The sequence below is a fragment of the Dermacentor andersoni genome, chromosome 7, assembly GCF_023375885.2.
Source record: "Dermacentor andersoni chromosome 7, qqDerAnde1_hic_scaffold, whole genome shotgun sequence".
Taxonomy (NCBI): domain Eukaryota; kingdom Metazoa; phylum Arthropoda; class Arachnida; order Ixodida; family Ixodidae; genus Dermacentor; species Dermacentor andersoni.
The window spans coordinates 101,548,843-101,576,279 of NC_092820.1; the positions used below are offsets into that span (position 1 = coordinate 101,548,843).

Consider the following 27,437-nt stretch of genomic DNA (forward strand, 5'->3'; position numbering starts at 1 on the left):
GTACAAACGGTTGGCGTCCAGAGGCCACACTATTTAATGTTTGGCTGGTTGTCCGGATGATCTCGTTTTTTTCTCGCGAACTTGCCCAGATGTTCGGGTTCGAGAGCGCGGATAGCGGCTGTGGCTTTTGCCTCAAGGTCTCTTGAAGGTCGGTGAAAATGGGAGATCAAGTGGAATATCATTCAGTATTAAAGGATTTTATGAGCCGGAGGAGTAATTTGGTATTTGACACCAACTTTGATGATAAATATTCTCCAAATCTGCTTTCTTATATTCATATGATTTAAAAACTCGGCTTTCTTTAAACTGCCGCAATTTCTAGCGATATCTGTATGAATAGCCCTGATTTATTGCTTTGGTGTTAGTTTCCTGATAACGTTCATTTGGTTAGCAGGTGTTCGAACACCTCCTGCAGTGATCAAAAGTTGGGACTTTGATTCTGCATAAGCAATCGCCTACAATAGCGAATTGTTGCCCATGCGCGTAGGCTTAGTGGTATATTGTTATTAGCGTTAATGTGTCGTAATTTCTGGAAGGGCTGATCAATATGAAGCGCATTCCTTCTCAATGCAGGTATCGCATATCAAATCAGTTGGACCAAGGCATCGACCCTTGTAACGACTTCGGTGATTACGTGTGTGGACGGTGGATGCCGAGCAAGATGTTTCGCCTGTCAACCTCCGAGATGTCGGATATGCTCCTGTCGTGGCTGTACAATTTTCCGGAAAGGCTGAACAAAGGTTTCGCTCGATTGGGCATAGTCAGAAAAGTGATTGCTATGTATAATATGTGCCTTAGGACGAAGGGCTCTCCAATCGAAATCATGAAAGAATTCATGCAAGCACGAGGCATTTCATGGCCGGAAAAACCACACGAACCAGTCAGCCCAATTAAGGTCCTTCTCGACCTGTCCTTGAACTGGAACGTGCATCTCTGGTTTACCATGAAGATATTGCCCGCTACACCAACAGAAAAACCAAGGCACATCTTTTTTGCACCAAACGAGTTTATGCTGTTGTGGAAGGCCATGTTCAGCCAGATACCAAAGGAAACCTTCCAGGCTGTCTACAACGAACTCTTTAGGATTTTTTCTAATGACACGAACAGAGAAAGGAACGGCGAGAGCATATTGAAGACATACCACATGCTTGAGGATGTCTTCAACACATTGGTGCCGGCGTGTCCTTGCAAGGCACGTATTTCAAAATTGTTCTCTATCAAAGACTTAGACTCCAACTATACCGGTTCTATTGGCTCGCACATGGTAAAAATGTTAAATGCTGTGACGGCCATCGATCCGCCTATAACAGTAGATGACCTAATGCTTGTGGGTGACATGTCTGAGTTTGAGAATATCTTGCGCATAATCAAACGTTTCGGTGATGAGGCTGTACTGCGACACCTGTCGTGGCTGTTTGTCCTAACGTATGGGGCAGTGACATACCCAACGGCCGTGCTGCTTGCCATTCATGGCAGCAGGCACCATGCCAGAGGACAGCAACCCCGTTTCTGCGCTGGTCAAGTGGAATCAAGCTACAAGCTCCTCGTGAATGCCATTGCCTCCGTAGGCCTCTTCTCGGAGAAAGAGCGGCGCCACATCAATGAGCACCTTGCTGCCATTGTGGAGGTGGGTGAGGCAAAGCTCGCACTTATACCAGACGTTGTTAGAAGCAACCCTTCATTTTTCCGCAGAGGCATGCTTGCGACACTAGTAATAGTTTCGCGCACTGAACTAGTGAAAAGTTTTTTTGCTGTTTTTGTACACGTTTGCGAAATCAGTGTTTAGGTGTGATCAACATATACACACTCAAAGGCTTTATGATTTAGCGCGCGGGAATTCCAAATTCTTCGTTATTCAAGTGACTTTGTTGCGAAGCTTGCCCAGCGTACTACTTGCACCAGAGCAGGCTAAGCACGTTCAACAAAGCAAAACGTTTCTATACCAGAATTTACAAATACTAACGACAAAAGTTGCTAATGCTTCTTGTAGCCTTTGTCTGGTAGGCAGTGCGATTGCCTCCGGCAATATTGCGCCGAGCTTCACAGCATGCTCCACAGCGAAGCGCAGGAGCTTCGAAACGTAAGACTACCGGTGACCGACGGGCACTATCACCTTTCGTCCAGTCAAAATCTTTGGTGCTTTTCGAGGGTTTTCATCAGCGTGGCCTCCGTAGACATTCGCGTCTTTTCCGCCTTATCTACTTTTGAAGACGTCGTCAGACGTCACTTACGATTAAATCATCACGTCGGCATCAACTGTGACGTATCTGTCAGTTATTCTACCCGCTGAGAGCGTTGAGAGAGGCAGAGCTCTAGTTGAGCTATTCCTGAGACAGTACAGCCACTTCCGACATCGCCACACACTTCAAATGCGTTGCTACCTCAGCCGTTAGCGCTAGCACAGTGCACACACAAGTTACATCTGCAAAGAACAGTAGCGGCACCGCTGCGTAGCGTTCATTGGAAAGCTACAAATAAGCGTTCGTGATGCCAAAGTTTCTTCGTTGTACGAACAAAACTCGTTGCAATGGTCTTCATTGAAAAAGCGTTCGACTGTACTGTGTTGCCGATTTTTCGCATCCATATTATCAGTCTCCCTAATGGAAACTAAATATAAAAATACAAGAATGCATAAATAATTACACAAATAACGACACTGTTCTTCTGATTCTACTTTATAATAACACAACGTCGAACGTAAAACGATGAATGCGGAAGCGATTCTCAATAACTCTGGAGTAGGTCAGCGTGCACGTACGTTTGGATGTACGGAACTCCGATGAGTGCTTCAAATATTAAACTATGCGAGAAACAGTGATGGTATGTATCATTTTGTTAGAAAAACCAGAAGCTTGAGTACCATGCCCGCGACGTGGCGGAAGGGCATGGCATCGCTATCCCGACGTGGGAGCGGCCCGCTGCGAACTAATTGCGTGCACCGACGGACCTCAAAAAGTTATCCATCCATCCATCCATCCATCCATCCATCCATCCATCCATCCATCCATCCATCCATCCATGCATCCATCCATCCATCCACCAATCCATCCATCCATCCATCCATCCATCCATCCATCCATCCATCCATCCATCCATCCACCAATCCATCCATCCATCCATCCATCCATCCATCCATCCATCCATCCATCCATCCATCCATCCATCCATCCATCCATCCATCCATCCATCCATCCATCCATCCATGTCTCCATCTCTCTGACCTTTTTTCAGCTGGCTAGTTCACTAGGTAGGGAGTGCATGGTCTTATGCGTATCGCATCAGGCTACTCTGCTAAGGCAACAGGGTTTGAAACCAACTGTCGGAACAACTTTACAGTCTGGATATGTGGCCATTGGTATGTGCCGCTGTTCAGCGAACATCTTTCATTCGAACTTGAGAACAGGCTAGTTGGAGGTGTGCTAAACTTGAATGAGCGTCTTTGACGTCAATTTGTGTGCATAGACATGTGCAAAAGGATACGTGCTGCTCTTCAAGAAAATTTTTTGCCAACTTAGATCACTAGATATGTGCCGCTGGTTATGGGCCACTCTTCAATGAACCTTTTCGCTTTCCACTTGTGTCACTGTGCACGGGCCGGTCTTCACTGAACTGACTGTCACGTATTGTATAGAATCCCACTTCTCTATGTAACAACCCACGGTGTATTGAGAGTGTTGAATTAAAAAATAAAGTTGTGCCGCTGTTCAGCAAACCCCTTTCATGCCAACTTGGCAACACGGAAGTTGGGGGTGTGCTGAGCGTGAATTAAACATATTTGACGTCAATTTGTGTCCAGGCATGTGCAAAAGGATATGTGCTGCTCTTCAAGTAAATCTTTCGACGCCAACTTTGTTCACAGGTTATGTGCCACTGCTTATGTGTCGCTCTTCAATGAACATATTCGCTGTCCACTTGGGTCAATAGGTATGGGCCGCTTTTCACAAAACCTATTTGACGCCAACTTGGTTCAATGGGTGCGTACCGGAGGATAAGTTACCTGTTCACTGACAAAAAAAAAAAACTTCAAGGATGTTTGCTGTTCGGCCAGTCCAAACCACCGTGATGGTCATTTTGGATAGTGCTGTGTGAATATATATTCAGACAAGCGCCGGTAATTTCCATTGTGGCGGTGCCGCCACGTGTCACAAGGGGACAAGAGCAGGGCGACAAGGGGAGACAGGTTGCCTACACGCATAATGCATGACCCATTTTGGTGGTGTTATTACGCTGTTTCCCTACACTGCGACATTGCTCATCGCAATAATGTCGACATCTATTGCAAGACCTTTTACTCCAAATGTTTTTGTCTTCACAGAGATGTCAGCTATGAGTGTTTAAAAGGTATTCCGATTATGGCACTGCTGAAAATGTAGGGGCCCCCCGAGTGCAGAGCTCTCCATCCCGGAGCTTTCATTTACTGACATTACCAGTTACGAGCGAGCAAATGGTCCAATGCCACTTCCTTGATCTTTCTTAAGTCGCGCTTTAATCAAAGCAGATTGCCGGTGATTACAGAATATAAAAGCAACCGGGTGAATACACCGGAACTCAAAAGTACTGACGATTCCTTTACAAGCCAATTGTTCCCAATATATCATATTCTCTGCTTATTGTTCATTAGATCTGTTGTAGTCTACAATGCGATATACTACGCTGTACAAATGACTAAAATGGGGTGTTAAATTAGAGGAATTCTGGCCTTTTACGTGCCTGAACCACGATCTAAGTATGAGGAACGCGCTAGTGCGAAACTCGGGAATAATTTGGCCAACTTGGGGTTTTTAACGTTCGTTACGTCCACGTGAGGGAGCGCCTTTTATTCCGCCCCCATCGGAATGCAGCTGCGGTGGTCGGGACTGAATCCGCAACCTTCATATTAGCAGCGCGATACCACAGGAACTGTTCCGCCGCGTTGATGGGAATATTATTAAAACGCATTGTGCACTGACACTTCCCGCTTGAATGGCAACTACTTATAATTTTTAGCAGGAGATACAGGGTACTGAAACTTGCATTGCATCAATGCCGGAATAACATACTCTGAAGTTTCTCGATCTTTCCACACCCAAGCCTCATTCTAAATTGCGGATAAAAGTATTCTTTTTTATTTGCCATGGTTTCCCTGTCGAAGTACTGTTCAACATAAAAGAGGACGTTCAGATAGTGCGTTTACCACCCTCTTGCAGGCATCTTACCATCGGGCCGCATTGCAGCTACGTGTAGACATCGTCGGCGGTGTTTTTCATGAGTTCTTCAGTATGGCCTTACAGTTCAAAGTGTTGCATGTGTATTTCTTTGTACGTAGCTGCCTCCATCGTGCATGGCCTAGCACGTTGCAAGTAGATGCTGAAAACGTGACTTGCAGGAACATTGAGAAATATTTCATCGTCGCTATACGCGCACGCTTAACGCACACATGGCATTAACTGTCTAGCTACAGACGGCGTTCAAATAACAATTTCCTCAAATTCATCGAAGTGCACAGCCACTAGGTATTCTGAAGTTCTTTCGTTGATAGCATTTACGAAGATCCATTCATGTAGTTCGGCTACATACAGCGCAATCAAAATTGACAAATACATTGCGGCGCCCTTTGAACATAGCAACGCGAAAACAGAACATAGACAACAGAAACGAGAAGTAGAAAGCACTGCGCTTTTTCAATCATTCAGTTACAAATCACTAGCCGAAACGTGCACTTTCGTAGTTTCTTTTCGGTGCTATAAAGAGCGTACACCTATCAAAAAGTTTCAGCTATTTCCGCAAAACTACCTACTAGAAATGGCAATTATGCCGGTACTCAAAGAAGACGCTTATGTCATTACGAATGACACATTATTTTTTGTCAGGCGTTGACAGTGGGAGAAAGGAAGCACGCGAACAAGTGTACAGCGTTCCCTCTGAGTACTCAATTATTTTTCAATCAACTGTCGCTCACGTTCCACCTAATAATTTCTCCAAGGCTTTCGTAATGTGTAGTTTCATTGTGCGTCATTATCAATGTTTTGAACTATATTGTCTGATGACCGTTGAGAAGTGGAGGTGAAATAATTTAAGGTCCGTTATTTGCGAACCCTTGGCAGCCGTCATTAAAGAAATGAATGAAACAGGCTGGTTAGTTGAACCTATAATTGGGCCGGTGAAGAGGGGGGTGGGGCTGCTCTACCTAAGATGACGTTGCAAAACATTCCGTGCGGGCTTTGTAAAAGCTGGATCTGCTTTGGGTGCTGTTGACGTGCTTGCTTTGACAATCTTCCTACCCAGGAGGCTGCCAATAAGACATGGGCTGTCTCGTGGCTCGACAACGATACGAAAAAAGTTGCTGTGGAAAAGTTGAAGAACGTGCGCACAGCGTTGTGGCCTTCGGACAAGTTTCTCACGCGGAAGACACTTGAAGAAGTGTACGAAAACTTCACCTACGATGTGCCGTCATTCGCCGAGTACTGGATCGAGACGCGTCGCAGCCAGCGTCTGATGTACGGCTCCGAGGCGGCCGAAGAGGAGCAGCTCCTGGGCGACAGCACTGGGCTGCCATACGCGGACTATGAACAGGTGCTCAACCACCTCTCTCTCTCATTGGGCGCACTGGCACCTCCGCTTTACTGCAAGGATGGCACCAATGCCATGTTGTATGGTGGCCTGCTGTACTTTTATGCTCGGACGCTCATCACTGCTATTGACACCGTGGGAGTGAAGGTAAGGTTGCTATTGATTGCACAACATGTTTGTTTGCGTGGATTCATCTTAATGCTTGACCGTGTCGACCCCAGCGGGTGACTGTCGGAGAAGGTACATAAAAAGGAAACTGCTTCTTTGCACTTTCTTTTCGCGGCAGATGGCTTGTGGGAGCTTGTGAGGCAGTCTGCAGCCCGCGCATGCTGGAGGGAGCCTTGTATTCGAACATATATAACGACCACAGGACATTAGACGAACGTACTTCAGTCAAAGTGGGTAATTTCACAATACTTTCTTGTACAGCAGTGTCTTGTCACCTACACGATTCGGTACCACGTTGGTGCCAACACTGCTGGTATCCGAGGTACTACTGAAGTCCGCAATAACGGATCCAGCGGATATTATTAATATGGCACGAAAGGAATGCAAGTTTTAGGTTTCAGTACAACCTATGTTAGTATGAAAGTTCTACTACGCTCCATCCAGAGTTCGCTCCATTTCGTAAGTTCCCCAAGAAGGTTTCTGTTATGAGGTGTGGTGTGATATCTTTATCCTGCCCTATCAATAGTCTGATAATGGCGCGGGGAAACTAAGTTGTCCTCCTAGTCAGTCAACGAATTGTTTGTTCCCTTTTCAAGTTGGCGAGGGATTCGCAGTTATTTGTCTAAATGGTCAAGAATACTCTGATACCGGATCAAGAACCCTTCATTAGAGAACGTCCTCCCAGTTCCCCTTTTGTATATGTTCGTTTAGTCGTCAATGGTAAATACCAGCCACTCATAACTGGAGTTTTACGGAATATTCTTTTTGGAGTCCTAATATTTGGCTAAATAAGAATAGTAATCTGTTTGCTCGTGGTGCAATCTACTTCAAGATAACCGGATCGTTCCTCTCCATATCCTTCTCGTGGCCAAATGGGCTCAACCACATAATTCCTCTCTAAATTGGCTCTTCTTGCCTAATGGTGTGCTACCAATGTCTTTATACCCCATGGGTAGGTGCCAAGGTAGTTCAGCTTGGTACACGACAGAGTTCCAGCTAGACATAGTTGGAGACAGAGGCCAAGAATCACGCAAGCCGCACTCACTATACTCCTGTCCCGCGTCACTCGACGCCCTTCACCGCTTCACTCACCACCTCTTCACCCTGTACGCTCGCCGCTTGGCGACTGCACAAGTCCATGTTTCACTCGCCAGTCCTCGACCGTCTCTGCAATATAGAGCATGTTTTGTAATGTGTATCGCCATTTTCTTCACGTCGTACGACTACAGAAGTTGGTGCCAACGTGCGATGGCGCTGTTTGGTAAAACTTCGACCATGCTCCAGAAGAAACCTACACGTCATCAACATCACTATGGACAGCAACCAAAAACAAAGACTCCCAGACTCTGGAACGTTGCTGTGCTTTTTCTTCGTCATCGTCTGCCTATTTATATGTTTGATGTAGGATGAAGGCTTCTGCCAGCGATGTCTGACAACCACTGTCTTGCACTAGCTGGTTCGAACTTGCGCCTGCAAATTTCTTAATTTCATCACCACACCTAATTTCCTGCCGTCCTCGACTGCGCTTCTCTTCACTTGGTGCCCATTGAGTAACTGTAAAGGCCCAACCACTGAGATGCGTCGGCGTGCTTCGGCGCGCGCCGCCAAGCCAACGCTTAGCTTCGCGTCTGTTGGAAGGAAAGGGCACGCAACCATGTACAACTTCCAGTTGTACGATGGTATATATGTGATAACCATGTGCAATAAGAATTCAGTTGTTAGTAGCTCTGTGTCTTCGTTCCCTTCTTGTGTCCTCGTATTTTCTTGCGCTTTGCCTCAAGTTGTGGAGATTTTTCCAAGCTCGTGGACCGTATTATATTCCTAAATTCGGCTTCATCAACTGTAGGCAGAAAAGCAGATTGACTGTTAGGGATTGTAATGTTTCGGAGATTTGCTGGTGCCCACCCATTTAGGATGTTGTTTACCGACTCTATAAAAGTGACTGTTAAAATCATTCACAATCTGAACAATGCGTGACTGAGGAAAGGCGTCCGTAATAATACCATCTACACTCTTCTTTGTAGGTCCCCCTTTATAGAGTTAACCAAATTCCTTGTTTTACGGGCACTACGACTGCAAGCTGAAAACTTATGATAATAGTAATAATCAAATGTCTGTTAGTGTGCCTAGAAACCGCTAGAGGGCCTTCTTACTGGTGTACATGTAAAACAATATGCGAGATAAAATGTACACAGGAAGCAAATGTGGCAGAAAAAGAATGCGAGATAGAGAGACAAGTGGAGAAAAAGAAAACGAGGATGCGTAAAAGGGAGTGAACCCAGATTTTAATTGAACAAGGCCAGACAGGTAATGCGAAATGTTGCCTGGTATACTGATGCAGCAAGAAAAATTGCACATGATCAAGCAGCTTTGATGAAGGTATATAGCCATGGACCACCTCATACAGGAACAAATGGTCTGATTTACCAAGTGTTCATTCAAATGGTGTGAGCTGAGATATATTTGATAGGGTTGGACCATGGCGGGCAGCATGGCAAAAGTGGTAAGATGCATAATAATTTATTCTGGACACGCTCGAAGTTGTCAAAATACATTTACACGTTGCCCCAATATTCATAGATATACTATATTAGTGGAAGACACATAGCATAATAAAATTTCACGAACAGAACTAGTGAGTGCAAACCATACAATACACGACATACAATTTCAAGAGCATGAAGTGCACACTGTGCAGATTTAACGTACGAAGAAAAACAGAACAGGTGAGTGGAAATAATGCAATGCACACAATGCACATGCATGCGCATGCGCGTACATGCTCAATTACCGAGCACGTCACACACACAAAGAGGGCAAGAACGACGCAGTCGGCGGGTGCACAATGCGCAAGGGCGCCTATTTAGTTCGGTCGCAAGGAAAGGAGGTCAATATCCAGGGTGGTGGAGAGACTCTATGCCAGATGTAAGCATAGAGTTGCCGTGTCGGGCCGTACAGTCGTGATTGGGCTGAGGCTATCGTGAGCGCTTTTTCCGAAGGACTGAAGAAGAACGATGAGTGCTGTCGATAGAGCCATCACACACCCTGCACAATAGACGCAATAGTGCAAAGTTGCGCTGGTATTGCAGGGTGTGCCACTTCAGGGCTTTGAGGCGGTACTCGTAGGCTGGCATGAGCTTGCGGCGACAGAAAAGACGGGATTAGAGGGTGCATATTGTACGGCGCTGAACAATCTAGAGTTTGTCAGCTAGACGAGTTTCGTTTGGGTGCTATGCTGATGAGCGGTACTCAGGCTGTGACAGAATGAGTGGTGTAGAGTGCTCTGAAAACCTCAGGCCCACAGGAAAGGGAGACAGAGGAAACAAACCCTACAATGCGACCAGTCTTAGATGCAACGTGGTGACACGTCAGGAAAAGTCGACGGGAGGGTTTAATGTTACACCCTGAATGTGAAGGGCCCGTACAGTTTTCATAGGGGTGTCTTCAAGGAAATAGTTTGGGCACGCAGAAGTTTTGTTGTGGCTGATGCACATGGCAGCACTTCTTCCAGTGCTCATGCAGTTTGTTATTACCGTCTCAGTCGTTCATCTTTACAGAACGTGTATAATTGAAGCGCATATGCTGCATATCAGCATAAGGTTGCAGTGGAAGTGTTAGCTTGTTAGCTAAACACATTCTGCGAAGATGCAGTAGGAACTTGGCTTTGAGTTAAGCTTCTTCCTGACTATAGTTTGCAATATCACGGCGGGAAGCATTTTAGTGGAAGCTGAAAAGATTTGGGCAGTTTATGCATACTGTCTGCACAAAGCACGGAGGACATTCTTCCCCTTCCCCGTAATGCACTCTCACCATGTATACTTTCCACAAAGAAAAATAAAAGAAGATCAAAAGCCAATTATACTTTAGTGTAATCAGTACAACCTGCTTTTCAAGCAGGTATCGAAGCTATCCTGGTATACGTGGCTCCGTCCATCGGTCTTGTATGATGAAGGTACTGTTATGCATTGCACACGATGCACGTATTGGAAACAGATAATTTATTTTTGCACTTCCCCACTACAAGGACCCACAGACTCAGACGTGACAGCGCTGTGTCATGTTTGCTTCAGTGCCTGAGCGTTCTTGTGTGCTGCACGAGCGACTTTTCCCCAACCAGCCCATAAGACGCCCGCACTTGAAAGCAGTGAAGGAGTACTGGTTGACGTGACGAAACACAGCAGCTGCAGGATACTGTTCCCTTTATTGCTCTGTACTTGAGCTTTTAAGTTACCGAAAAGAAACCACGTGAGCAGCGACACCCGCTGCGGCCAAGGAACGTTTCTTGCTGGTAGCTGATAAGGAACTGGACGCACAAGTGCGCTTGATCGACGACGCTGCATCTCTTCCCCCTTCAAAAGCCCAGTCGCTCCGGCGGGCGTCTTGGCCGTGTTGAGCGGCGAAGTTGCACTGGGTCCGCTTCCGATGCACTCGTTTGTCGAGACTCTTGCGGCCAGCTGGGGAGTCGCTGGACTGTTGTGCTCCGTTGCACTTGCTTCTCGAGTCTCCCCGGCCGGCTCTTTCCACTGAGCTGTGGCCGAGCGTTGTTGCATTCTCCCTTTGCGTTGTCGCTTCTGCTAGCCGTGTCCGCAACTGATCCACATCACGGCGCTGTACTACCAGGGGTGTCTCCAGCCTTACCGTGCGATACCCCTCCTTCGCTGTCACAGTCCCTGGTAGCCATTTTCGCCCTCGCTCATATTGGCGTGACCAGATGCGCTTGCCAGGTGGGGACAGTGGTTGTGAATTGGCCGACGGAAACTGTTACTGGATCGCGTTAGCCTCTGCGGGTACCTCGCATTCTGGGAAGTGGGCAGACAGCCTTGTCCGGGGCTGGAATCCAATGAGTAGTTGTGCGGGTGATTTACCACTTTCTAGAGGCGTCGATCTGTAACGGAGCAGAAAGCGGGACAGCTGTTCCTGTAATGCGCCGCGTTTGTTTTTCTCGAGACCCTTTTTTATTGTTCGCACAGCCCGCTCCGCTAATTCATTTGATTGTGCATGGTACGGTGCCGTCCTGACGTGGAGTATGCACTTTTTGTGCAGGAACTTTGCCATTGCCACGCTCGAGAACTGGGGGCCGTTGTCCGACACCACACACTGCGGAATACCAAAGCGGGAGAAACTTTCTCTGAGCAGCTGAACAGTTGTGTCTGTTGTCGCTGTTTTCACAGGCGTTGCTTCTATCCACTTGGTTTCCGCGTCAACTAGGATGAATATTAGGTAACCATCAACAGGGCCTGGAAAATCCGTATGCAATCGGTACCACCGCTTTCCTGTCTTAGGCCACGGGGAAGTAACTTGCGCCGCAGACATCGACCCACGCTGCACGCACTGGGGGCAGCCTTTCACCAACCGTTCAATGTCATTGTCTAATCCGGGGACCAGAATAACGTACGCGCAAATCGCTTCATGGCCCCGATTCCTGGGTGCGTATCGTGCAGCTTATTCAATAAGCACTGTCGCGCTGTCTCCGGCACGACCACACGATGACCCCAGTAAATGAGGCTATGGCTCACGACGAGCTCGCGTCGGCGGGTGAAGTACGGAAGCAGATGCTGCTGCTCCTTGGCAAGATGTGATGGCCAGCCACGCTCGATCCATTCCCGGACTTGCCGCAGTTTGCCGTCCTCCTGGGTCAGAGCAATTATTTGTTCAGATGGAAGGGCACTTGCATCTAAACCCTGCGTGTAGAGCACATATTCCATTACCACTTGACTTCCACGTTCATTATCCCCTGGCAAAGGCATGCGACTGAGAGCGTCCGAGTTACCATTGTGCAGTCCCTTGCTGTATTCCAGATTGTATTGGTATGCTGATAGAAGGAGCGCCCAACGCTGAATTCGAGCTGCCGCCATCTGCGGAATCGGTTTGTCTGGGTGGAAGAGCCCGGTGAGTGGCTTGTGATCCATTACTAACGTGAAACGGTTGCCGAACAGGAAATCGCGAAACTTCGAAATTCCAAACACCAAGGCCAGCACTTCTTTCTCTCGGAACCAACATTTGCATTTGTTCAGCTGGAGGCCACTGTCCCGCAGTCTCTGCAACACTTGTCGAAGCGTCGACGTGTCATGCTGTTTCTCGGCAGTTCTAATCTCGTCCAAGTATACGCGCACTCTGGGTAATCCCCGCAATAACGACTCAATGCGCCGCTGGAACAGTACGGGAGGAGACGAGATGCCAAAGGCTAATCGGTTGTACAAGTATAAGCCCTGGTGCGTGTTGATGACGGTTATCTTTTTAGCCTCTTCGTCAAGCGGGAGCTGGTTATAAGCATTCCGCAAGTCCAGTGTTGTGAATGCTTCTCCCCCGTAGAGCGCAGCAAAAATATCATCCACCTTTCGCAACGGGTACTGCGCCAGGTGAGTGGCGGTATTCACGGCGCCGCACAGCCTTAAGTCCCCATTCTTCTTCAGCACTGGTACAACAGGCGCAGCCCACTCGGAAACACTCACCGGCGACAGAACGCCTTGCTGAACGAGGTGGTCAATTTCCGTGGACACGGCTTTGCGAAGCGCAAACGGCACCGAACGAGCCCTCAGAAACCATGGTACTGCACCTTCTTTCTTGTGCAGCTTCACGGGCGGACCTTTGCAACAGCCCAGCCGGTCTTCAAACAAGTCTGACAACTCATCAAGCAGATCTTTTATGCCGTCTTCAGACTGCAGCGCATGAACGCCTTGTAGAGCCTGTTCTTCGAAGAGTGACAAGCCACCTTCGCGTAAAGCTTGAATTGTGTTTCTACCGCACAGTAATGGTCCGTCACAGTCGACTACCACGAGCGAACTGTCTGTCCACTTGCGCCTTGCCGTGCTCCACCCTCATGGCGACTCAGCCGAGCACTGGAGAGGCCCCAAGAAGCAGGCCAATCGAAGTGGCGTTTTTTCTAGCCCAGGCCACCACTTACTGTGCCTTTTAAAGACGCTTTTTGGAATAACACTGACGGATGGCCTTGTGTCGATCAGCACCCGCAGTCTCCTACCGCCCCAGACCAAGTTTCATTCCATTGGTCGCGTCCTCTGGTCAGCAATGTTCTGAGTGGATAGGGCGAAAAGCATTTCTTCCCTGCTGTCTTCCTTATCGGACTGTTCGTTGAGCGCGTAGGATCCCTGTTGGTAGGTGCGCCGGCATTGGCACATTGTCGCCAAGTGTCCTCTAGTGCCGCATTTCCGGCACACCTTCCCGACATGTTGGCATTCGTGTGCCGAATGACTTGAGCCGCATCTCCAGCACGAAGGGCGTGGGTCTCGTCTATCGTACCCGCTGTCAGTATTTCGTCCGCTGCCACGACGCCGTTGAACGCAGAGCACATTGCTAGTGTCTTTCTCGCCATAGGCATTCCTCATGGAACGAACGTTACGGTCAGCTGTTTCTGAAGATATTGCGAATTCCTCAGCTTCCTGCGGAGTCAGCTTCCTTTGCGTCAGCAGGAACCACCTGGCATCGTCGTCCCGGATACCACAGATTATCCGGTCTCGTAACATTCTTAAAACTGCCGAAGTTGCAGTCATTCGCAAGGCGTCGTAAGTCGGCCACAAAGTCTTTAACTGTCTCGCCCTCTTCTTGCTTCCGTATGAAAAATGCGTGACTTGCCACCGTCTCGTTCACTTGCGGGCTGTAGTGCTCTTCTAACACCTTCACAACTTCGTCGTACTCTAAGCTGTTCACGGGTGTTGACGGGCATCGTCCCTGAAGAACTCGAACTACGCTGTCACTGAGCGATGCTACCAAAATTTTGCACCCGGCGCTTCGATGAGTCTTTGATATCGTTGCCTTCCAAGTAAGCCTCGAGGGGAACACGGTAGGCATCCGAACTGCTTGCTGTCTCGTCAAACTCTAGTGGTCGTAATCCCATCCTCGTCGCCACTGAAGTGACGCAACACAGCAGCTACAGAATACTGTTCCCTTTATTCCTCTGTACTTGAGCTTTTATGTTACTGAAACGAAACCACGTGAGCAGCGACCGCCGCTGCGGCCAAGCAACGTTTCTTGCTGGTAGCTGATAAGGAACTCGGCGCGCAAGTGCGCTTTGTCGACGACGCTGCAATGGGAACTTCTACTCAACTGTATTTAACATGCAGAATCGAAGCGTGCATTATATGCTAAAACGGTTCGCATGGCTGAAGATGTACTGCCGATTGTCCGCCTACTAGTTCATTTCGCTTTCGAAAGTTTTTACCACTGTTACTTGCCGCTGGCGAGTGCAGGGCTCGCCCGGTAAAATTTAGTCACCTGAGACCACATAATTCACACACGAAACACACCGCGATTCACCACCCGATGTTCCTCGCGGTTCGTTGATAACACACCGTACGAAGTCAAGAGTGCCATATTTAAAATCGCTGTATCGTGAAACGGCATTGAAGATTTCTTTCCTTCGACAGAATTTCTCAGCTGGCCTCATTCACTCTCCAGTTACGAACTCGATGGACGCACTAGGCCTACCCGTAATGTAAACATCTGTGGTAAGCAAGTGCTAATTATGCAGACTTTGGACTGGGAATGTATTTATCCATTCGCTTTCGGCGCAAGATACACATACAACAAGCACAGTCTTTACCAAAATCATGAATCGCTGCAATGTTCTGGCTGACAATCGCATTGATACCGGCGCAATGACAGTTGGCACTTTGGATCGGTCGGCGTCGTTCGAACTCTTCACAAGTTCTCGTCACCCTGCCACCAGTCTCAGTCGTCGGTCGTTTTGGTGTCGGCCTAGTATAACAGCACTGTCTTTCAAGAGCACTGATACGCGTTTTGTGCATCCAAAGAACACGGATAGTCGTTGGTGTCAGCGTCTTCGCATCGGTGGCCATCATTGGTATAGCAGCCGGAGGCCTCACAGCCTCTGATTGCTGGACGCTGGCGACACGTCACAGTTTCTCGCTAGTGCACGGCGGCGACGCCTTGCCGATATTGTAGCATCGGCAGTTATCCAAATCTTCGCGCGTCAGTACGCATTTGACGCATAGGCGCATGCCGACCTGTACCCTCGCATGCCAGTAGCTGTTCATTTGTGGTCTACAGGTTATCCACCCTTCACATTACATGGCCTGCATTTAATGGCCTGTTTTAAAGCGAAGCTTTTTTTGCCTCTTAACCTTTTCCACTGGTGCTGCTCCTGTTGCTGTCTGGCACACCGCGTTGGAGGCTCGTTCAGAACATGTGCATACTTGACACGAGCGCGGCAGACAGAAAAGGTGATGCGACGCGGGAAGCTCGTTTGTAACTATGCACCGCGTCGAATGCACGCAATGCTCTCTGGAGCTTGACCGCTGTAGTTATAATGGGCCCCCGCAAGAACGTTGCAGAGGCTACAGCGCTTAGCTTTTTACTAACGCGCAAGTCCAGAGGGAAGCTAAACACAATGGTAGAGTGGAAAGGGGAGAGTAGGCCTAGAATGAGCGGAACCGACGCAGTCGCGAAACGAGTGATTGAAAGCTTTGTTAGTGTTCGATTGCAGTTCCCATACAAGGCGAGAGGGGACAGAGAGAAAAGGTGACGCGAGAAGGCAAGGAATCACTACTATATAGTCGCGACATCGGTTGCCGGTCGAGTGAAGGTACAGGTGCGGTGCATTTCCGCTATCTCTAAAAAAAACACCATCAAATCTGTCATGTGGAGAACTTACGCAGGGCGTGCACAAACAAAGCCACATTAAATCGCAGCATAAGGTTTAGGTTAAACTACGGAAGCGGTCACATGTCAAATCGAGACTTCTGTGCTCGCCGTGGTATGTTTGAGGTTGTGACATTGCTCGAGGATGCGGGTTGATCCCGCAAGATGTGCTCCTATGTCAGCAGATGCATTACACGCATGCAGGAACGACCTACAGTGTGAAGTAGACGCAATGATATACCACAATGAACAAACTCGGTTAGAAAGAATACTCGCTCTTGGTAATTAATATACGCACATACAATCTTTCTTTGGTAAGGCCGCCGAACGAGACGCAGGAAAAATAAAAGTAATAAAAAATCACCGCCCAAGCACTCAGTACAAATGGTCAATCGACGAAGCTGAAATGTGCGACCCCGGCGGCTATCAGTAAGTTAATCCTGACGGTTCATTAAACGACGCCATGGTAGGCTGCCGGATCCTCGGTACGCAATTAGTGATTGCGCTCGGCTGCACGAGCATGTTCTTGTGCCCGGACTACAGCATCACCACGGCGTAGACGTGCTCGTTCCCGCTTCTGCTCACGGTTTTGCTGATCGAAAGCTGCCTGCTCCTCAAGAGTACGAATGAGGTTGTGGCCTACCCATTTCGTAGCCGGAGAGAAACTGCTTCGCGTGCTCTCGGCTGCGACGTAGGGGAACGACGTCACTACCGGTGCAGCCAATCGCACCCCTCTCTTTCTCTTTTTTTTTTTTTTGTGCATGCGGGTGGGTTTCCGGCGGAGAAGTTTACGGCGCGCAGTCGACAGACGGATGGACGAACGAATCGGTTAGCCCCATACAGATTCGCTGTGAGAAAGAATGTCCGCTAAAATATTGTTATAATACGGCTGGTGACTCAACCGGCTTTCCTATCTGGCCTCCAAACGACGGCGCTCAACTTAAGAATGAAGGGCGGTGTTCTCACCACCTATGTATATTATTTGCGCTACTTTAGAGCATGGTAACTTATTCTATGCCTTATATAATGATTACCACAAATGAACATGTTTCCGCGTATAACATCTTACAATGTTGCTGTCGTAATATGCTTCGGTAGCATCATTATGCTGCTTTGTTTACGGATATGGTGCAGGCATTATTGCTTACCTGCTACAGATGTAAACGTGGTATTGAATCAAGAATGAGCTAATTGCTTGCTGCAGTTCACCCCTCAAGGCGAGTTCGTGTGGTCTTGGTTGAGCGACAGCATTCAACACACCTTCGAGCAGCGAACGCTCAACTGCCTACCCGGAAACATCAGCATCTTCCCCGAAGTTCCCGCGATGGAGGTGGCGTATGCAGCATTCAAGAGACACCACCAAGAGAGTAATAGCCGGCTATCTGAGGTGGGTAGTGTTGGAAAAATAGCATACATTGTAGATACATCCCATACCTACCGTATCACAAAAATATCGTCGTTGTGTATTAAGGCGCCACTTAAGTGGTATGAGAGGAACTATATTTTGCGCCGGGACAGCAAATTTTCCCAGCCTCCTATAACGTTCCGCTGGTGGCAGAGGGCAAAGTTGTCATTGCGATAGAAGCAACAATGTTGGTGTGCAGCGGTAGCGCATAATTTTGTTTGGAATCACAATCACAGGGAAACAAATTATTATACTTCCTGCTACCACTCTTTTATAGGCATCTTTTTTCCCAGCGCCGAGCATCGGAAATCTGAAAAGTGTGTTAAAAATTCTGAGGACGCTTAAGCTTCGCCATTAAAGAGCGGAGCGCGATAATCTTCAAAGATATCTGACCGCTTCTCACTCTTCCCGGCAACTGGAGCGTATGTAACCGTAATGCTTAGCAAGAAACGCTGGCCGCGAACGCTATGCGCGAAGGCGATCTTTCTGGTAAGCGCGTCGTATTGCGTGGGCTGTGATGTGGCGGCGGCGAGCCCCATCTGGAGGTGTTGCAAGGAACAGGGTGCGTCGATTCATGGCCTTTCAGGTTTGCGCGCACCTCGGATGCCATGGCCGCTCTATAAATGGTAGAAGCGCTGGAAAATGGGCTCGTGTTTTGAGTTTCTGCGAAACAGAAGTTTGTTTTCTCATATATTGAAATTACAGTCCGACGCTATCATGTCCGTTGGTTGTGTACAAGTCGTACTTTACAATTTTTCTCACGTATATCATCTTCTGGCGTATTTTACCTTGCGAAATTCAATTAGTTCAGTCTCTTCCTTGCACTACATGGAGGGCCTACGTGGTTCGAAATGATTTTTGCCGAAACTACGCTCAACCCTGGACGCTGATGCCTGATGTTCTGCGACACGGGGCCCTTAACGGTCTCGCGTTACAATACCATCTGTCAGATGCACTGCCGCTATAGTGCCAAGGACGGGCGCTTGTCAGAGCTTTCTCTATGATTCACCAGGCACAAAGTATGCAGGAGCCTATGCAAATAGTCTTCCACATGATAACGATAGCGAGACGTATCTCCAAATATTTACCTGACGCAAGACCTACTCAACACATTTAGGCCTGATGTGCACACATGTAGCCTTGCAGCTACCGGGTTGGAGCAGAAACATAACGGGCAACCGTCCAAGCCCCAAACCAAAAAGCCCCCGTTTATTGCTAGCGAACCCTTTATATGGGGACTTCGGTGAGCTACAACGGCGAATGCGTCTTGGGAGTGCAGGTGGTGGTGGTGGTGAAAAATTTTTATTGATGAGAAAACCAAAAGTAAAGAAAATTAAAATTAGCGTTGTGCGCGGACTTCAGGCTGCCGGTTCTGGTGCCCAGGTCGCACATTTAGAATTGCTAGTAGGTAAAGCGGGGCGTGGCGTTTCTCGCGGCGCTGAGACTAGTGCTTCCACTCACGGTACCGAGATACCAGTAGACTCGTGAGGATACAAGGAACACGGGCGGGCTACCTACGTTGCCCTTGGTGAAGCTTACGGAGCCCAGTGATCCTACAGACCCGGACATTTGGGCAGCGTCAATAACCCCAACGCCAGCTGGGTGCAGCAGCCGGTGCTGCTCCGACGCGTGAGAAAGACGAACGGCAGGAGCTGTTCTGCCTGTGCATGGCTACGGGAACGCTTCGCGAACTTCAGACGATGACGACAATGCAAGGTGAGACCGTACCAGCAGAGAACATGGATTTAAGAAATCTAGAAAGAATAGAAGACGGAATAGCAGGCTCCGTTCGCCACAACACCGGGGCGCCAGTGGACGCACGACAACTGGCAGACAGTCCTGACACTACGGAAAAGGAAACAGCAGGCGCGACAGCGCAAGCGAGAAACTGACTCAACGGGCAGCACTAACCCAACGAAACTAATGAGACGACGGAGAGGGAGACCCAAACTTCGTCCTCTTCCTAAGGACAACTTCAAGATAGTTATCCGACCCCACCAAGGACTGCCTTTGAAAACTATCAGCACGCCGGTCCTCGCCGAGACGATCGTCATGGCCTGCGACTACCAAATGACAGGTGAGCAATTTTCGCTCCATATAAAGCCCGGCTCCAATATCGCCATACATTCGACATCGAGTCAGGAGGTCGCGGAGAAGGCACGCCGAGTCCACTCCCTCGCTATCAACGGACGTTGGCATGACGTTAACGTATACGCTGCCACCGGAGAGGAAGCTATCCGAGGAGTCATACACGGATTTCCACCCCGTACGCCACCGGAGACCATCATAGGAAGCATAAGTACACGAACTCAAGGCGTCGAACTTATGCAAGCAAGAATGATCGGAGAAACAAAGACCGCCGCCCTTACATTCTGCGGCCCGTCACTACCGCGGGTGGTGCACTACAACGGAGGCGAACACCTGTGTCATCCTTCCTGTGCTAGTGTTCAGGTGTGCAAAGCATGCCATAGAAAAGGGCATCGGAGAGACGTCCGTCCACAGCCCGACCTGCGATTGCGCCGAATTCGTGGACTTAGAAATCCAGTAGCGGACACCCATGTGAGCCAAAGTGCGGCTCGTGTGAGGTGGCCCAGGTCACGGGGACCCAAGCTGCCAATGACGCCTCAAGCAACCAAAAACACCTCAAGTCAGAAATAGCGCTGACAAAAGGACGAACAACCGCAGCAGCATCCATATACACAAAATCAGTTGCAACTGCCGAAGTTGTGGCCTTAGCCCTGCCCATACGCGCTGCGGAAGCTAAGGGCCAATCGGCCTACGTGCTGACGGATCCGCAGGACGCCTGCCGCCTCTTCCTTGAGGGGACTATAGTGGGCAGCGTTTTCCGCATCCTAGGAAAGGAATTCACTATGAATCATTGCACGACCTGGTGCCCGACGCACACAGGGATAGCGGGAAATGAACGGGCGGACCGCTTCGCTCTAGGCATGACAGGCCGAGCCGCAGGCCACACTGCCCAAGAGAACACCTCGACACCCGATGCGCCAAGGGAAATCCTCGATTTACAACGACTAAGTAGGCGAACGAAAGCCCTTCCTCAGCCAGACCTAGACAAGCGGGAAACACGGGACTGGTGCCGCCTGCAAACACTTTCCCACATTTATACAGGCTACCCAAAATGTACCCAGACAAATACAGCAACAAATGTCCGAGGTGCGAAGGAACACCGACATTGGAAGACATAACAATCCAGTGCGCGTTACATCAGGCGGCTGCCACCTCGCCGATGCTACGCAACACTCTCCATAACTGGTCGTGGGAGGCGCGACTCGCGGAATTGGAATTAGGAAGCCAACTAGCTCGGGACCCTTGACCAGGCACGGCGAGCCGCTGTAACCAGTGGGGGCCTGGAAGAGGGGCTCCACCCACAATAACCAAACAACATCTACTACAATTAACGTTTACTCTCTCTCTCTCACTCTCTCGCGGCGCTCGACATTTCTGCGCAGGCGCGAGTAAGAGCGAGTGCGAGATATAAAATTTGCGGGCCTTTGCACCATGAATATGCGACTCTGCCTAGGCACTACGGTGACGTTTCTTCTCGCGTGTTACGCGCGTTTTTCCCTAGGCGTGCCGGCATAACGGAGTGGGGTCGAGTTTGTTTACACTCAGACGCTGGCTGTTGGCGCGGTGAAACAGGTGAAGTAGCGGGCACTGATTCGATAATGGCTTAGTGTGAAGGTGCGTCGACGGATACACTTTCTCACACGTGGCGCGCTGGTGCTGAATCAGTCATGCCGGATTATAACTTTGTCGTGCCTTACGGCACTCTATCTAAAAAAAGAAGAGAGCACAATTGATTTTCCCGGGAGTGTGATAGCGGCCGTAGTATAGGCCGAGCCTGCTCTGCTGGACTTTTAAGGAGCGTTTTTGAGTGGTCCCGTTTGAGTGAAATAAACGCACAGCGCCTTAGCAACCACGGTTGAACGCGATTGCCTTATGTCACGCCGTAAGGATTACTGGCTTTGGGTCTCGTCTATGTTACGTTAGGTTAGCTTAGGTTTAGGTTAGCGTAGGAACGTGTTAGGGTACCGCGGTGTATTCTACAGTGGTTAGACCATGCGGAATACTGTCTTTGCGTCTCGACCACGCTATGTTACGTTAGGTTAGGTTAACGTTACCTTAGGTTGGGTTGAGTTGACGTTACGGTACGCTAACTTAGCGTTAAACAAGCTAGGATGGCACGATGTATTCTCACAATGGGTAAGTCGTGAGCATTATTGTCTTACTTTCTCGGCCTCATTAGGTTAGGTTACCGTTCCGTTAGGCTAGCGTAAAACGCGTTAGGGCGTCGCGGCGTATTCTGGTCGTCGGCACCCTTTCAGTCACTCGCGTTCAACCGATGTTGCTAAGGAACTCTGCCTTCTAGATTTTCAATATATGCGGACGAGCGTCTTCCACGATCCCTACTGCTCCCAAGGAAACTTCTTCGATCACCTGAGCCAGTGCGACGATGAGCAAGGATTTCGAGGAGGAGATGGGCACAGTCCGAAACGTCCAACTGGTGCAGCACGGCAGCAAGGTTGTCGGAGCCCCCTATAGTTCCACTGCCAGAGATTATGGCGCGTGGGGTGTCTGGCCATGATGGATGGCGGGGTCACGCGACGGAGTTAGGGTAGCTGCTGGGATGAGTAGGGCGGGGAGCGAGAGGTGCGCGACCGTGGCCTCAGACGCGCTCTGGTAGGCCTCTAGGGCCGGGACCCTGGTGTTTAGGGAGGTAAGATAGGATTTGGTGGCGGCCACGCGGGTGTCGATACTGGCGACGTGCTCCTCAAATAGCGTGTACTACCTCAAGTCGCGCGAAGCGGGCCATGACGCGCAGCTCAAACGCCTCCAACAAGGAGGATATTGGAGAATGACGTCACACTCGGGCGCGACGGGGTCGGAGGAAGGTGATCGGCGTTTGTGCGGGGGCTGCGGTTCGGAGAGAAGGCGCGCGATAATTCAGCCGAGGATGCCGTATAGATTGGCTCCAAAGCTGACTCCGGCGCAGCTGGTGGCTGGGGAGGTTCGGGAGCTGGGAAGGACGAGGAGCAGGGGAAGACGTACGCAGTAGCGCGGCCTGCAGCTGGCGCGACAGCTCCTGAATATGGAGCTGCTGGGCAGCGATAGTAGCTTCGAGGGCCGCAGTTGGGGTTCCGACGCGTGAGCCTGCGATTTCGAGCTTACCGGTGATGTGGTGGCGGGGGCGGTGAACGCCTCATATCTAGGCAGAGGCCGGAAGGAGCGGTGGTGGCTGACAGACCGGGCACCACGGGAAAGAGAGCGGCGGTGGGGGCGGAAAAGCCGGGAGGTCTTGAGGATGGGCCCGTTGGGTGTCGCTGGTGGGGGAAGCTGGGGCTTGGAGGTGGCCGAAGATAATGACGGGCCCTTTCGATCGAACCGGAGCCCGCTAGGGCCCGAGCCCGAGACGTGGGTTCTCTCCCTCAGGATGCAGCAAGGCAGGCAGGTCCGGGGCTTGACTGCCTTGTGGGCCTGGCCGCAGTGGTGACAAAGGGCGGACTTGGGCTCGGTGCAGACATCCACGCGGTGGCCAGGAGCCCAGCAGTTCGTGCAAGCCTCAGCACGGAGATCTTGGACGATCGCGTCCTGGGTCAGGGAGCTCACGACGTTGCATTCGAGCCGCGGGGAGCGTTGTCGGGGGGCGGCCGCCTAGGCACGCAGGGGGCAAGCGATGGGGTCCAGGCGGAGTTCCGAGACCCGGAGGTAGAGGCGGAGGAGACCCAGCTGTAGAGGTAGAGAGGTTCAGATGGGGTGCTGGCAGTAAGGGATTTCTTCGTACATTGTCGGCGGTGCCGGCGGTGGCGTAGTCGATGGCGGCAAGAGCACACTGGATATGGAGCAGGGCTCCGTTTGTGGTAGTGCGGAGGTCCAGCCCTGCTGCCGCTCTGAAGACGATCTTGAAGTCCTCCGCTGGTAGGCGAGGACAGGAGAGCGTGAATGACGGAGAGTGGTAGCGCAGGGGGGTGGCGGCTGGTGGTGGGCCGCTGCTGCACCGTGTGCTTTCACAGCACGGATCTAGTGTGAGTCGGCTTCAAGCTTGGCAGGGCTGATGGAGACGCCTTCGTCTTGGTATTCCACGTCGGCGGCTTGGGGGGCTACGAACGATATCGGCGAAGGCGGCGAAATGGTCTACGTCGACAGTAGGCGTCGACCGTAGGCGTGGCGCGGAACGCAGCTGCGCGCTCCACAGGGGCTCGGAGTAGTGCGTTGCACGCTAGGCTTAGCGCGTCAGCGGCGTGGCATAGCACAAATGTGGCTCGAAATAGTCGAAAATTGATGCAATCGGACTCCAAAAGTGTCAAACGGATCCTCTCACCTTGAGAGATGCGTTGGTGAAGTTTCGCGAAGAAAGCATGAAGAGTTGCGGTGAAACGGGGCCAAAAAAGACAGATCTCATGCGAGGCATTTCCATTCAGCGTTCGTTCAACGCGGGCAGGCTGGAGTGCAAGCGTCGCTCGGTGTAATGCCGGAACATTTTGATGGAATTTCGGTGCGTGTTCATCGGATTGCTGGTTCCGTTGGATTCAACGCCACATCTTCTCCATTTTCCCGTGCGTTGGGGTGGACAACAACGCGCGGGAAATTATAGAGGCCCACCTGGTTAACCAAAAGGAAAGGCTACAATGCACAACAGCCGGACACTGCTTCTTGGAACGTCTTGGATGTTCCGTACGGAAAACCAGCGCACTGCCAGAAATCCGAACACGAATACATGAAACTATGCACGTCTCAACAATACTCAGAAATATGTGCCCGACCTTCCGCATCGGGCGTCGACATGCCCGAGCACAGGCGCTCGCGAGGAAGTGTGAGAACCACGCCAATGTCTTATATGTAGATGCGGCGAGCACCGCAAGGAGCACGGCATTCGTTACGAGCGTAGTCGACAATCACGGGACCGAAATAAAGGCGTCGTCGGTTTCCAGAGCGAGCGCTGCAGAAGCCGAGGACCTAGCGACAGCGTAAGCCATCACGACGAGACCGCACTGGGTGTGCGTCATAGTTCTGACAGTCTCTCAGCCGGCATGGAGAAATTTTTCCCGGACTAAGATTTCCAGGGCCGCAGATCGCATTCTGATTGGGTCGCGCCAGCTCCCGCCATACATACAACTCGTGGGTACTCTGGGGCATGAGTCCTTACGCCGCAGTCAGCAGGCACACGCCTACGCCTGAGCGCATGCACAACAGGAGACGCGAGAGGGCCGCGCCGAGTAGTTTCACCCTGACCCTTACCATTAACCTACACGCATATCCTACAACGCTATCGCCTTTCACGAAGCCTAATAATGCTCTGACGCGAGGGGAGCTGTAATATGGCGAAAACTCCAACAACGCATCTTCACTTGAGCCTCTGCCACGCCATACACCCTGCGCTGTATTAATATAAATGGCGACTCTGCGTTCAATGCACAACGCTTTACCACAGGGTATGGGCTTGCGCAAGCACCACCACAGCTCTAACCCATAACACACCCCACCAGACAACAATGGGACGCAGCGATGTCCAGCTCAGACTCGACAGACCAGCTCGATTGTTAATCGAGCGAGTAGCAGGCCGCTAGACTCCTGGACTGAGGGGACCACCCACTGCAGAGCGGAAGAGCTACCTACGCTCGCGTTCTCTCTTCTATAAAGTTTACCCTCTCTCTATCCCTCTTCTGCATTTGTCAATCTTGCAGAGATGTTGCTTGAAGCCGCGGGCTAAATCACTGCACTGGTTCAAAAACAGTCACACTGATCACAGAATACAAACCTCGGACACTGGACACGCTACAAGCACACTTTAATCGCGAGACCACAATTTTTAGTGTGCTCGTATCCATAAAGTTCCGGCACAATCATTCTTCTTCCCGAAAGTGTCATGCCGTATGCAGGCAACGGAACAAGCTGTCTTTCTTCATCTGAGTCGGCAATGTGCTAATTTAGTAGATTGACCAAATTTTGGCGGTGCTGGGCGAGCTTACGCCCTGTGGGAATTCCTAACTACCTGCCTTGTCATCAGAGTTTGGCTCTAGCCGCGCGAGATCCATCCGGTTTCTATTCATTTGTATCCCACAGTCGACTCTGATGTAGCAGGATCTTGGTTTCTTGGCGTTCCGTGCGACAACGGCTGCTGCTTTAGAGTCATTCACCTAGAGACTGTTCCCGGTCTTCCAGTCCCCGTCATAATCGGCAGTGCACTAACTACCCTACGGCGTTTCGCATATAAGTTCGTCACGATCTTTTCGGTAATTTCTCGACGTTAAAGAGTAAGAAAGAATGGGCAACTATGTAACTCAATAGGCTGGACTGAAGCCAGATGTTCCTTAACTGTAGGCCCATTTTGTGATGGAAATTAACTTTGCAGAGAATTTGCTGCCGTTTCTCAAGAATGGACATAGAGATGTTACTTCAATTTCTTTTTGCCGATATAGACCTTCCTGCGAACGCTACTGAAAGAAAACAAAAATAGCTTTATATGACATAATATATTTCAAGTCCCATAAAAAACGCGTACCAAGAGAAGTGAAAATGTTTTCCAGCACATGTTTCAGACTCTTGTGAAATTTCTACTTGTGAAAGCTACGATGAAATAGGTTGCAACCATTACGTGTACCGTTTACTGTTAATGACCAAAGAAAATAAATTCTGACTTTTCTTTCCAGGAATTGACGGAGGAGAAGGTGTTCTTCATAACGGCCTGCCTCACCGCTTGCGCAACGACGCCTGCCGACAACATCTATGGCGGTGACTGCAACAAGGCGGTCATGAACTTCGCGCCGTTTGCCAAAGCCTTCGGTTGTCCCGTCGGTTCCAAGATGAACCCTGCGTCGAAGTGCACGTTTTACGATTGATTTTCAAGACTATGCGTGAGCGGTTCTCTTTCCGCGCCCAAGATGTATACCTTTGTTATAGTTTTGTGTGTTCGCTTCTCGGATGCATAGCTCCGTTATCATTGAGATGCTGCGCCCAGTGAAATTCGCCCATTATTGCACTGTACGTGGATGAACTTATTCCTGACTGCTTCATTTACGAAATGTCTGCTGTGCCTGATAATTGGTTGCTGTGCTTCATTGTTTCATTCATGAACACTATGTTGATGAATTCAGGAGTGGGCTTCAAGTTCTGACAAATAAGACCTGAGCACATTATTGGACATCATAGCACCTTCGTATGTGGCCAGACTCGAGCTGCAACAGCTGTCAAAAAGTTTCTTCGTAGCTGAGCCACGAAAACATATTATCCGTTTTATGAAAAGTGCCAACGTATCCTTCTGCTTTTGACGTCTTCTGCCGCTGTATTTTTCACCCTGTTAGTTTAGATAGGTAGGCGCAGGTTCCGCCATTCTAGTGTCAGCAGTTTCTCTTAAAAGCCCTGGTGGCCTAATTACCTGGTCGCTATGATTTACGCTAAAAACTGGTAAATGTGTTTATGTTTTGCGGCTGTGGGTTTACCGGTGTGGACTCATCACAGCTCGGTCGTAGTCACGGTCCTGTTGCCTTCAAGAAGCAGTGCTACATGACTAGTTATGCAACTCTCAAGTGTCGAATACTGGTAGTAGATGGTGCCTTTACGATGTGGATAACCAAACAAATGGCATGGCGTCGGTGCTGGTGATGTCTGAAAATCATAAAAGCCTGTATTCTGATTCGTAGTACTGTAATGTATTCGCGGCTTCTCTTGAATGTACGTTGAA

General features: G+C 49.8%; 1 protein-coding gene across 1 annotated transcript; it reads left to right on the forward strand.

The window, feature by feature from the left end:
* The first annotated feature begins 581 nt into the window (after nt 1–581).
* Nucleotides 582–27,389, forward strand: LOC126534021 (membrane metallo-endopeptidase-like 1). The gene is made up of 4 exons (XM_050181234.2): nt 582–1,627; nt 6,265–6,696; nt 17,537–17,719; nt 26,407–27,389. The coding sequence occupies exons 1-4, from the start codon at nt 650–652 to the stop codon at nt 26,593–26,595; spliced, it is 1,782 nt and encodes a 593-aa protein (XP_050037191.2). The 5' UTR covers nt 582–649; the 3' UTR covers nt 26,596–27,389.
* Nucleotides 27,390–27,437: the final 48 nt, after the last annotated feature.